Source organism: Pan troglodytes, chromosome 16 (genome assembly GCF_028858775.2).
Source record: "Pan troglodytes isolate AG18354 chromosome 16, NHGRI_mPanTro3-v2.0_pri, whole genome shotgun sequence".
Classification (NCBI taxonomy): Eukaryota; Metazoa; Chordata; class Mammalia; order Primates; family Hominidae; genus Pan; species Pan troglodytes.
In genome coordinates this window covers 56,895,537-56,907,707 of record NC_072414.2, presented here as the reverse complement: position 1 = coordinate 56,907,707, position 12,171 = coordinate 56,895,537, and the positions used below count along the sequence as shown (strand labels likewise).

Sequence of the window (12,171 nt, the reverse complement as noted above, 5' to 3'; positions counted from 1 at the left end):
AGGAGAGGACCAAGGGCCTTTAAAGAACAGAATGTCAAAGAGGGGTTTTTAGGATTTTTACATTGTTTTCATGTATAATGTAGGTCTCCTCTATTTCCCAGTTTGGAAAACCACACCACAAGCCTTCTGTGAATGGAGTCCCTGGAAACCGGGGAGAGGTACCATGTTTGGGATGACACCAGGGTGGAGTCAAAGGACTATTTGCAAAATTTCAAGAGAATGCCAAAAGCTGACCAGAAGCTGGAAGCAAGAGCCAGCAGGGACCACAAGCACTTAAGTTCTTCCTCATGAAATCCTAGGGAAGGTGTTGGATCTCGCATAGAGCCTCAAATGAGGGTCTATCATCCAAGATGGGGACATATTTTTTAAATTAAAAATTATAAAACAAAACAAAAGAAACAAATGAGGGTCTACAGCTGGCCTTAACTAGAGCCAAAGAGGCCAGGAGACCCGGCACTGGTTCAGAGCTCAGCATCTGGTAGAGTATCAGCAACTGTGGGCTGGCTGCAGGAGGAAGGAGAAAGAACAAGCACGGGCAGAGTCCAGAGGAAGGAGTCCACAGACGCTTGGGAGTAAAAAGGGTGAAGGCTCAGGACTGAGGGAGGGAGAGCCATGGGAGCCAGAGCCTCCTGACAGTGGGGACCCCCGGGATACATCACAGTCCTATACCAGCTTTCCCCACATACATAGTTCCTAGGAACTGTCCAGGCCAGAGTCCTGTGGCATATCACTACAGACTTTCCTCCAACCACAGGATTTCCCTTCTCCAGTATCTCCCGAACCCCATTACTACAGCAGGCAAGCCCAGCAGGCTGTCTTATTTTTCAAAAGGTTACTTATTACCATTTGCAAAAGAAACAGAGAGGATTCTTTTTTTTTTTTTTTTTTGAGACAGAGTCTCGCTCTGTCACCCAGGTTGGAGTGCAGTGCCACAATCTTGGCTCATGGCAACCTCCGTCTCCCAGGTTCCAGCGATTCTCCTGCCTCAGCCTCCCCAGCAGTTGGGATCACAGGTGTGTGCCACCATACCCAGCTAATTTTTGTATTTTTAGTAGAGACGGGGTTTCGAAATGTTGGCCAGGCTGGTCTCGAACTCCTGACCTCAGGTGATCCTCCTGCCTTGGCCTCCCAAAGTGCTGGGATTACTGGTGTGAGCCACCGCACCCGGCCAACAAGGAGGGTTTCTAAAAGGGCCCCCTCTTACTGTTCTCCCTCGTAGCTTCTTTTCTCACTAAACCCCTGAAGGAAGAAATAACAGCACAGTGGTGATAGTGGGGGTCTCTGTGGGTATAAAGACTTGATGCAAGAGGCTCTAGTGTTTCACCAGGGAGCTCAGGCTAAGGATCCTAGACATTCTGCTCCTAAAGGCATCCTTAAATGAGGCCTAAGCAGGTACAGGGAGGAGACAGGATTGGGGAATGGGGGAGGTAAGGGTTGCTGCCTCACCTCAACCCCAACTAGTAATCAAGCCCCCACATAGTGAGGCCTGGGAGCAGAGAGAAGCCGGAACAAAGAAAATTGTTTTCATGGACAACTAAGTCGCTGCAGGGAAGTTTATGGTTTTATTTTTTATTTTAAAATTTTTATCTATTTATGTATTTAGACACCAGGTTATGAGACTGACTAATTTTTGTATTTTTTGGTAGAGACGGAGTTTCGCCGTGTCGTCCAGGCTCGTCCCAAACTCCTGGGATCAAGTGATCCACCCACTTGGCCTCCCAAAGTGCTGAGATTACAGGCGTGAGCCATCGCGCCCAGGCGCTTTTTTTTAATTTAAATGTAGACAAAGCCATAAGTATATCCCTTTCAAATGTCATTATTAGATTCAGCCTTTTTCCCAAACCTGTAGAGATAATTTTACAGACCCCGTTACTCATCAGTGCTCTCTCTCAGCAACACACTGCCTGCCAATTGGTTAACTAAGACTATTATTAGTCTTTATCCAAGACTTTGATTGAAGTGTTAGCCAGGGCAGAGCCCTGTGGCATATCATGAGAGACTTTCCTCCTAGTGCTTTTGCTAATCAGGCCTCTATCAATCCACCCAATTATCTGTTCTACAGCCCTCTCTCTGTTCGCATGGTATCATGAGGGACTGAAAAGGCTCTCTGAGGACTGAAAGACCCTTGAAAGTGGAGAGCTCTTCATTGCTGTACAGGAGGAAAACAGAATCAGTTCAGTGTCCCTGCGCCTGAAGCCTCTGACTCCCCGCCACTCTGCACCTGAATGTCTGCATATTAGCAGCAATCTCGGCAACTGGCTCATAGACCCAGAGAGATCTCCAGTGCCCCCCACCACCCTGAGACAGACAGACAGACAGACACGTACACACAGACGTGCCTCTGTGAGGGCCCCTACCGCATCCTCCTCGTCCACAGCAGCCTCGTGCTCCAGAAGCAGACGCACAGCCTGCTCGTGCCCTGCACCTGCAGCCCAGTGCAGGGCCACCCTGCCCACCTGCCCGGAGGGAGATGACACTTGTCAGGTGCTGCTGCCACCTGGCTGCCTGGACCACCTCCCACACCCTCCCCCAGGACAGCTGGTCTGCAGGCTGGAAGGGTCTTTGCTGGCTCTGGTCCCCAGCTAGCTGGGGACCCAGCCCCATTCTGCCACATGCTCCTCTCCTACATGGCAGCCAGAGCCAACATAGTAAAATGACTGGACCCATCTGTCCCCATCTAAAACTCTTCACAGTTTCTCATGGCTCTCAGGATAAACTCCTAACCTTGGGGATGATGAGGCGCTGCATGGTCTGGCACTGCCCACCACTGCTTCTCAGAAATGCCAAGCAGCTTCCCACCTGTAGGCCTTTTCCTGCTGTTCCCCCTGCTGGAAAGCCCCATGTGGCCAAGGATTATCCTCCAAGTCCCTGAGAGGCACTGGAGTGCCTGGGTTCTGTCCCCTTCCTTCTCTCAGAATGGGGCTGAAGGGACTTGACCCACCACCTCATTCTCAGACCACCTTGGCAGTTCATAACGTTATCCAAATAGGCCTGAGGGAAGCTGGCCTGTGGCCCCTGTGCCCACTTCTCCCCTCTGTAGTTCTCAGCTTATGAGGGGACAATGAAAGGAAGCACTAGTTTTCTCTGTGGTCTCAGGCAAGCCACATCCCCTCTCTGGAGCCCAGCTGCTCCTTCCTACCTCAGGGCTTCTGCCCATACTATTCCCTCTGCCTGAAATATTGTCCTTCACCTGGCTCCTCAAAAATGCCACTTCTGGCAGGGTGAGGTGGCCCATGCCTGTAATCCCAGCACTTCGGGAGGCTGAGGTGGGAGGACAGCTTGAGTCCAGGAGTTTGAGACCAGCCTGGGCAACATAGCAAGACCCCTATCTCTAGAAGAAATACAAAAATTAGCCTGGCATGGTGGCGCACGCCTGTAGTCTCAGCTACTCAGGAGGTTGAGATGGGAGGATCAACTGAGCCCAGGAAGGTCAAGGCTACAGTGAGCTGTGATTGCTCCACTGCACTCCAGCCTGGGTGATATGAGGTCCTGTCTCAAAAAAAAAAAAAAGAAAAAAAGCCGACGCTCCTGCACACGCTCTTACGACAACTTATCACAGAGGGAATGAATTGTTTGTGAGATGCTTTGTGTGATGTCTGTCCTCCTCTTTTGCCCATCTGCCAGCTTCTGGCTGCTTACCTTTGACCCTGGCCCTCCTGGCTCTAACCTCTCAGATGGGTCCCCGAAGTTAAGAGTTTGACCTCTGGAATTGCCCAAGCCTGGCTTGACATCCTGGTCCTGACCTTGGGTGGGGGCCCAACCACTCTAAGCCTCAGATTCCTCGAGACAATGTAGGCCATGAGGACAGAGCCTGAGCCTCCCTCCAAGTTTACACATGCAAATGCGCCTGCCTCTAGCTCAGATAAACTGTTCCCCCTGTGTACTGGCATTATCGTGACACTATCCCAGGTGCCCGGATTCAGAGAAGCTCATTACGCACGTGGTTTCTGGCCCTGGTGTTAACCCTCCTCCCAATCAGCTCCTGCATCCTGCCGACATTGTTCTGGCGGGCGGCCTCGTGGAGCTGCCTCTCCAGAGGAAGCACTGTGGGGAGAAAATGGGGTGCAGGATGAGGGGGAGGATCCCCCACACTGCAGACAGGAGAGATAAACAACCCATTTCCACTCCTGAACATTTCTGGGGCCGGGGTCTTTCAGCTAGGAACGGGGGCAGAGCGGCACAGCCCTCCTCCCTCTCAAGGTCAGGGTCCTCCCCAGACAGGCTGCTCTTCCTCATTAACTCACCCCACAGCCACGCAACCAGGACGTGGTGAAACCCTGAAGATGGAAGAGCAGGGTGAAGCCATTTGCAGCAGCCTAAATGTGTGCCCCATTATCCAAGTTTCATGTACCCTCCCAAGAGCTGCTCTCGGGGAAGGAAATGAAATTAACTCCCTCTGGAGTCAGTAACCATCTTTTCCACGGCTCAGTCTACACAGCCAGGATTTACTGAGCCACCTACTGCGTGCCAGCGCCGGGTGAGGCCAGAGGCATGTTCACCCCACTCCTGTACATTCCGTCTCCTTGTTCCTCCACCCCTTCTTCCAACCCCTCTGTTGCCCAGGCTGGAGTGCAGTGGCATGATCTTGTCTCACTGCAACCTCTGCCTCCCAGGTTCAAGCGATTCTCCCACCTCAGCCTCCTCAGTAGCTGGGATTACAAGTGTGTGTCACCACACCTGGTTAATTTTTGTATATTTGGTAGAGACAGGGTTTCACCAGGTTGGCCAGGCTGGTCCCCAACTCCTGACCTGAAGTGATCTGCCTGCCTCGGCCTCCCAAAGTGCTGGGATTACGGGCATGAGCCACAGCGCCCAGCCTCTTCCAATCACTCTTGCCCAAATCCTAACCAGCTTCCACCTGCCCACGCTGAGGCTACCCTGATTTTCCTTCTCTGTGGTCTCTCTTCTCTGTGCTCCTCTCACCCCCATCGCTGCAGCTTTAGCACAGAGTCTCAGATTAAAGGGAACCTCAGAGCTCCCCCTGCCAACCCCTGTCACGCACACCTGTGGGCTCAGGGTCAGACTGCAGGTTAGTCTCTGAGCCAGGAGGACACAGGTCCAGATGATCCCCACCGGAGCCCCATGCTGCCATCATCCTGACGGCTCTTGATTGTGAGGATGTCTAGTCTCCATGGCTAGACTCCAAGTATTTTGGAGGCCCTGGCCACACTTGACCCTTCCTGATCCACCCACAGCTCACAGCAGGCCCAAAGGTGGGCACAGGAGGAACCCACAAAACTCTGCTTTTGAGCCAGGCATGGTGGCTCATGCGTGCAATCCCAGCACTTTGGGAGGCCAAGGCAGGAGGATGGCTTGAAGCCAGGAGTTTGAGACCAGCCTGGGCTAAAAAGCAAAACCTCCATCTCTACAAAAAAGTTTTTTTAAAAATTAGCCAGGTGTGGTGGCACATGCCTGTAGTCCCGGCTACTCAAGAAGCTAAGGCAAGAGGCTTGCTTGAGCCCAGGAGTTTGAGGCTGCCAATGAGCTATAATTGCACCTCTGCACTCCAGCCTGGGCAACAGAGTGAGACCCTGTCTCTAAAAAGAAAACAAAAACAGGCTGGGTGCAGTGGCTAACACCTGTAATCCCAGCTCTTTGGGAGGCCGAGGTGGACGGATCACGAGGTCAGGAGATCAAGACCATCCTCGCCAACATGGTGAAACCCCGTCTCTACTAAAGATACAAAAATTAATTGGGCATGGTGGCACACACCTGTAGTCCCAGCTACTCGGAAGGCTGAGGCAGGAGAATTGCTTCAACCTGGGAGCTGGAGGTTGCAGTGAGCCGAGATCATGCCACTGCACTCCAGCCTAGTGACAGAGCGAGACTCCATCTCAAAAAAAAAAAAGAAAAGAAAACAGAAACAAAAAAATCTCTGCTTGTATGAGTGACACCAACAATCCCCAGACGAATAGATGCCTGTCCCCTCTCCCAAAGTGCTCACACATACTAGCACAGAGACAAATATTTGCTGGCCCTTTCCATAGTCACTGCAGGGCAAGTGACCCCATAGCCTGCATGTTTGGTCCAGTATGAATGTCTGAACCCAGCCCCTTTGTGTATCCAGGGACAGGTGACGAGTGTCTTGGTAGGGAAGGCTAAGATGCACTGAGGTGAGAGACAGGCCTGCCATGCAGTTTGTTTTTCTAGATAAATCCCACACAGTCTTCTCCAGATGAGAAAGAGGATCTTGAGCTTTCTGGGGCCTCATGGATACAACCTGTGGATCTCAGAGTTGCTACCCTGGGGGGCAATCACACAGTCCTGGGTTCAACTCTGGCTTAACCACTTCCTAGCTGTGTTAGGCAGTTTCCTCATCTGCAAAACAGGAGTGTGAGCTTCCCTACAAGGTTAATATCATGATTAGAAATGAGATATGAAAACCCCCTGGCACAGTGTCTGGCACATAATGACCACACCGCCGCCACCACCACCACCACCACCACCACCATCATCACTATTATTCCTCCAAGGCAAAGGGTCAAATTCTGGTAGCCAAAGAGAGCTGCCACTTCAGATGTGAGCTTACAGAGGCCTGGGTTCTAGTACCTTCCCTGCCACTTTCCAGCAGCAGGATCCTGGGCTAGTCACATCCCCCTTGTAGGTCTGTTTCTTCCATTGTAAAACTGGGGGAGGGTGAAGAAAGAGATCTGTATAGGTCCCTTCCTGTCTGGCACCCTCTATCTTATGTGCAGCTTAGGGGGATTGGCCTGGTTTGTATTGGCAAACAGCCAGGAGTTCCAATGGGAAGCCAGCAGACACTGCATAGGGCCAGGCCAGAGAAGGTTAAGTTAGAATGAAATCAAGTCCAGTCTCATCTCTTCCATCCACCTCCCACCCGGCACCCTCTTTCTGGCCACATCCAATACCCACTGAGCTACCTGAGCCTTTGCCCATGCTGGGTCCTCGTCCAGAATTCTCTGCCACACACCCCAATGCTCCATTGGTACACATTCTTCGCAGGCCCACTCAAGTGATCCTCCGCCCCAGGCAGAACCATGTACCTACCTAATCTTGATTGAGCATTCCCACCCCCAACACATCCCTCAGCTGAGTAGATGCAGTGTGCCAGCATTCTGGACACTATAGGTCTCAAAGGAATCCAGTGAGCTGCACTATGCGCATTTGAGGGAGAGCCCCGGGATTCAGCTGTCAGGATTCAGCCAGGGCTGCAGGATCAAGGACTCACAGTGCAGACACCGACACAATCTTTCTCTCCCCTCTCCCAGACGGTGCAGCCAAAGCTGCCCCAGGCCAGCTGATGCCCACACAGACGCTGCTGCCCGGCCTAGAGGCCCTGGCACTGGGCGCACTCCTTGAGGGAGGTTCGGAGGTGCCCTCATTCCACCTGTGGCCAGTCAGGCTCCTCTCCTCTGAGTGCGTGCCCCATCTGATGCGGTCTCCACTCGCTATCCAGCCCCAGCATTCCGGGTGAGCTGGGCCCTTCAGCACTTCTACCACTCAATGGCTGTGTGACCTTGAACAACTCATTTGAACACCCTGTGCCTCAGTTTCTCATCTGCGAAATGAAGATAACATAATGTCCTACCCATATGGCCGCAGAGAGGATCAAATGACGTGCCTCTCCTGGGTCAAGGCCTGGCACACAAAGTACAGCACGCAGTCAAGGATCGCTATTACCTTTATTATTTGTAGCTAACCTCTCAGCCGCTGCTCCCCGCTCACCTGGCGGGTGTGGTCCCCGAGTCCCAGACGCACTGGCAAGGTCCCCTCGGCCCAGTGCGCGGACCGGTAACCATTCTGCTCGGAGCCACACAGACGCCCAACACGGAGGTGGCCGTTCGGAGGGCGCCAACCTCACCCCTGGCACTCCCCAAACGGATGCGGGGGTCCTCTCGGCCTCGGCCCACCCCGCCCTCCCTCCTCCAGGCAGACTCACGGCCGTCGGTCTCCCACGCCAGCTCCTCCTGCATCCTGCCGCTCCGCAGCCCCTGCGCGCGCTGGTGCCCGGGCGCGAGGCGCGCGTCCGCCGGGGCGGGGCCCGGGGAGCCGAGAGGAGGGGGCGGTCGCTCCTCCAGACTCCACGCCCCGCCTGCTAGGAGCGCAGCTGCCCCGGCCACCCCAGTCCCGGACCAGGACGCAGGTCCCTCCTCCTGCTCTCTTAACCTGCCCACCCCTCCGCGCCCGAGGCCGGCGGGTCGGGGCCACGCCGAGTTCCGCAGGTGTCCCTAACCCAGTCTCCTCCCCGGGAGTTCGCCCAGCCTCCCCGGCCCTGGAGATAGATGCGCACAAGGCATCTGGCAGGCTCATCCTCCTCGCGCCTCTCGGGACTCGGGGAGGAGGGCTGAGCCTTGGGCCCGCCGCCTCAGGCGCAGAAAGTCAAACCCCAAAGATGTGAGCTGGCGTTTAAGGGACCACAACCTCAGCAGGTCTGCAAGCATATGAAGAGATGGTCGGATTTATCAGTGTTCAGAAAGATAACAATGAGATATCACTTACACCCATTAAGACTGGCAAAAATTAGAAAGCTGAATAAGCCAAATGTCAGCGGAGAATATGGAGCTGTCGAGCTGGCGTGAGTAGCCTGTGGCTGTCAATCTGGAAAACATTCTGGCAGTATTGAGGGAAATTACGGGAGAACCCTAAAATCCAGCTCCTTGATATAGATCTCTGAAATTCTCTGCAGGCCCATAAAGGGACATGTAGGAGGATGTTGGTTGCTGTGTTGCTGTGGTTGCTGGGAGTTGGAGACAATCTAAGCGCCCTTTCTTGTAAGAGCAGATGGATAAACTGTGCAGCACTCAAAGCAAGGGACCCGCTGTATTCGTGGCAATATGGATTTAAACACCTAGTGCTAGGCAGAAAAAGTAAATAACCAAACCAAATAAGACCTAGGAAACAATATCAATAAAAATATTACAAATGCATTTACATCAAACAACACAGACTTGCAAAGACACGTAGAAACAAAAAGATACACATTAAATACACCAGAATGGGTTGCACTTCAGACCCTTGGGGATGTCCATGTCCTTTTTGCCTTAAAGGCATTTACAGCTTCTTTGAATTTAGGGATAATGGGGTCTCAGGCATCTCTATCCCAAGGCAAGAAGCCAGCAAAGCCATGATAGGTGTAGTTACTACTTTGGGGATCAAAGGAGGAAGAGCATCTTTCAGTCATTAGTCCTTAGAATATAGTTCAAGAAGGCTTCCTGAAGAAGGAGGTATTTGGAATGGCCTTTGAAAAATAACATAATGATAACAGCTAACAATTAATGAGCCCTGAGCCAACCCCTCAAAATGGTCTTAAAATAACAATTCCAACATAATAATCAAAGATATGATTTTTTTTTTTTCTGAGACAGAGTCTCACTCTTTCGCCAGGGCTGGAGTACAGTGGTATGATCTCGGCTCACTGCAACCTCTGCCTCCCGGGTTCAAGCAGTTCTCCTGCCTCAGCCTCCCATGTAGCTAGGATTACAGGCACTCGCCCCCACACCTGGATAATTTTGTATTTTTAGTAGAGATGGGGTTTCACTATGTTGGTCAGGCTGGTGTTGAACTCCTGACCTCAGGTGATCCACCTACCTCGGCCTCCCAAAGTGTTGGGATTACAGGTGTGAGCCACTGTGCCGCACCCCCCCTTTTTGTTTTTGTTTTTTTTTTAAGACAGAGTCTCACTGTGTTGCCCAAGCTGGAGTGCAGTAGCGTAATCTCAGCTCACTGCAACCTCTGCCTCCCAGGTTCAAGCGATTCTCATGCCTAAACCTCCCAAGTAGCTGGGACTACAGGTGTGTGCCACCACACGCGGCTGATTTTTGTATTTTTAGTAGAGACGGGGGTTTCACCATGTTGGCCAGGCTGGCCTCGAACTCCTGACCTCAGGTGATCTACCCACCTAGGTCTCCCAAAGTGCTTGGCCACCACGCCTAGCCAAAGATATTATTCCTGAAAACAGTTTAAAAGTTTTTTGTAAAGCTTTTGTCACATGTACATCCCACTAGGGGCATAGTGTCACGTTACTGTTTTTTATGCCACCAACTCAACATGCATGGTTTATTTATTTTGTTTTGCTTTTGTTTTTTGATATTTTTAAATGTTAATTTTGCTTTACAATTATGTATTTACATGTTTCAAAGTTAAGTCTCTGAAGGTTGTCATAGTCAGCTGTGGTGATGGATGAAGAGGGCACCACTGGCTTCCAGCCTGCTGTCACTCTCCTTCACTCCACATCCAGCTTTTCTTCCCAGCTGCTGAGCCTGCTGACCAACAGTGGCCCCAGGCCATCACAGACTTGGCTGCAGACCCAGGGCATTAGTACCACCCATAGACCTCCCCAGGAGCTTTCCCTTGTGGTTCCATTTTAGCAGCTGGACATACTTGGTTTCTCAGATGACTGACTAAGGACTCCTCTGATCCCCAACTCCCCTTCTGGTCCTTCCGCAACTGTGTAAGGCAAATTACTATCACAGATACCTAATCCCAGGGGTCCCCAACCCCCAGGCTTCAGACTAGTACTGGTCCATGGCCTGTTAGGAACTGGGCCACACAGCAGGAGGTGAGCAGCAGGAGAGCGAGCATTACCACCTGAGCTCTGCATCCTGAAAGATCAGTGGTGGCATTAGATTCTCATAGAAGGGTGAACCCTATTGTGAACTGTGCATGTGAGGAATCTAGGTTGCACACTTCTTTTTTTTTTTTTTTGAGATGGAGTTTTGCTCTTGTTGCCCAGGCTGGAGTGCAATGGCTCACTGCAATCTCTGCCTCCCGGGTTCAAGCAATTCTCCTGCCTCAGCCTCCCATGTAGCTGGGATTATAGGTTTGTGCCACCATGCCCGGCTAATTTTGTATTTTTTTAGTAGAGATGGGGTTTCACCATGTTGGTAAGGCTGGTCTCAAACTCCTGACCTCAAGTGATCCACCCGCCTCGGCCTCCCAAAGTACTGGGATTACAGGCGTGAGCCACCATGCCCAACCTAGGTTGCACACTTCTTATGAGAATCTAACTAATGCCTGATCATCCGAGGGGGAACAATTTTATCCCAAAACCATCCCCCCACCACCCAAGTCCTGTAAAAAATTGTCTGCCAGAAAACTGGACCCTAGTGCCAAAAGGTTGGGGACCAGTACCCTAACCCATAACCTCAACATGATTCTGCTTCCTTCACTGCATCCTGACTGACAAAATAACATTTGTGTTGTTGATGCTTACCCTTATATTGTTTAATTTAATCATATATTCTCCCTTTACTGCAGTAGCATACTATATATCATCTTCTTACTTTGCCCTGCCTCTTAAAATTCACCCATTTAAGTGTATAATTCAATGGTTTTTAGTACAGTATCGTTCAGAGTTGTATAACTATCACCACTAAATATTTTCATCACCCCAGAAAAGAAAGCCCATATGCTTTAGCTATCACCCCCCCTTGCAGTTTACTCTCCCCAACCCTCCACACACAGCCCTAGGCAACTACAAATCTACTTTCTTTCTCCATAGATTTGCCCGTTCTGAACATTCTTCTGGCTTTATTCTGGGAACAATCTACTACAGAGATCTCTCCGCAGTAGTCTGTTGAGATCTTCCTGCATCCTTTGTATAGCCTCAGAGTCCTCCATTGGGTGGCTTATTCAACCACTCCCTGTTGATGGACATTGGACCTGTTTCCAGACTTTTATTATTACAATAGAGTTACAATGACCAACCTTATGCATGCATCAGTTGGTATTTTTACCAGTGCATCTATGGGATCTATTCTTATAAATGGGATTGCTTGGTCAAAGGGTAAATGCACATATAACTTTGCTAGCTATTGCCAAATTCTCCTCCATAAGGTCCAGAAATATTTTGCATTTCCATTACCAATGTATGAGGGTGCCTGTTTCCAAGGAGAACATTCTGTAAAACTTGGATTTTTCCCAATCTGATAAGTTAGAAATAGTAATTCATTATAATCTTAGTTTGCATTTCTATCATTACAAGAAAAGTTGGTTATCTGTTTCTGTGTTTAAGAGCCGTTTTCTTTTCTTTTTTTTTTCCTGAGAACAATCTGTTCTTATCCCACTCATTTTTTAAATGATTGTTGGCCTTTTGCTTAAGAGAAATTTTAAAACAGCTTTTTATTTCTTGTCTTATTAATGTTTGTTCATTACTAAAGAAATTTTAAAATACAAAGAAGGGGCTGGGCGCGGTGGCTCACGTCTGTAATC

The 12,171-nt window shown here is 50.6% G+C and overlaps 1 protein-coding gene across 20 annotated transcripts in view; it reads right to left on the bottom strand.

Moving 5' to 3' along the window:
- Positions 1–12,171, bottom strand: part of ANKDD1A (ankyrin repeat and death domain containing 1A) — a 63,604-nt gene that overhangs the window by 38,432 nt on the left and 13,001 nt on the right. For 4 of the 20 annotated variants that reach the window (XM_063795133.1, XM_054667670.2, XM_054667673.2 and 1 more), the window contains exons 1-3: positions 7,901–7,998; positions 3,941–4,044; positions 2,328–2,456 (exon numbers count right to left, since the gene is read on the bottom strand). The exons of 2 other annotated variants lie outside the window; for them this stretch is intronic. In XM_063795133.1, the coding sequence (XP_063651203.1) occupies positions 2,328–2,456; positions 3,941–4,044; positions 7,901–7,934 (267 nt within the window). In that variant the 5' untranslated portion in view covers positions 7,935–7,998. Of the gene's footprint in view, positions 1–2,327; positions 2,457–3,940; positions 4,045–7,686; positions 7,874–7,900; positions 8,114–12,171 lie in introns of those variants that run through there. 14 more of the 20 variants (XM_063795136.1, XM_063795139.1, XM_063795134.1 and 11 more) reach the window with 6 other exon arrangements.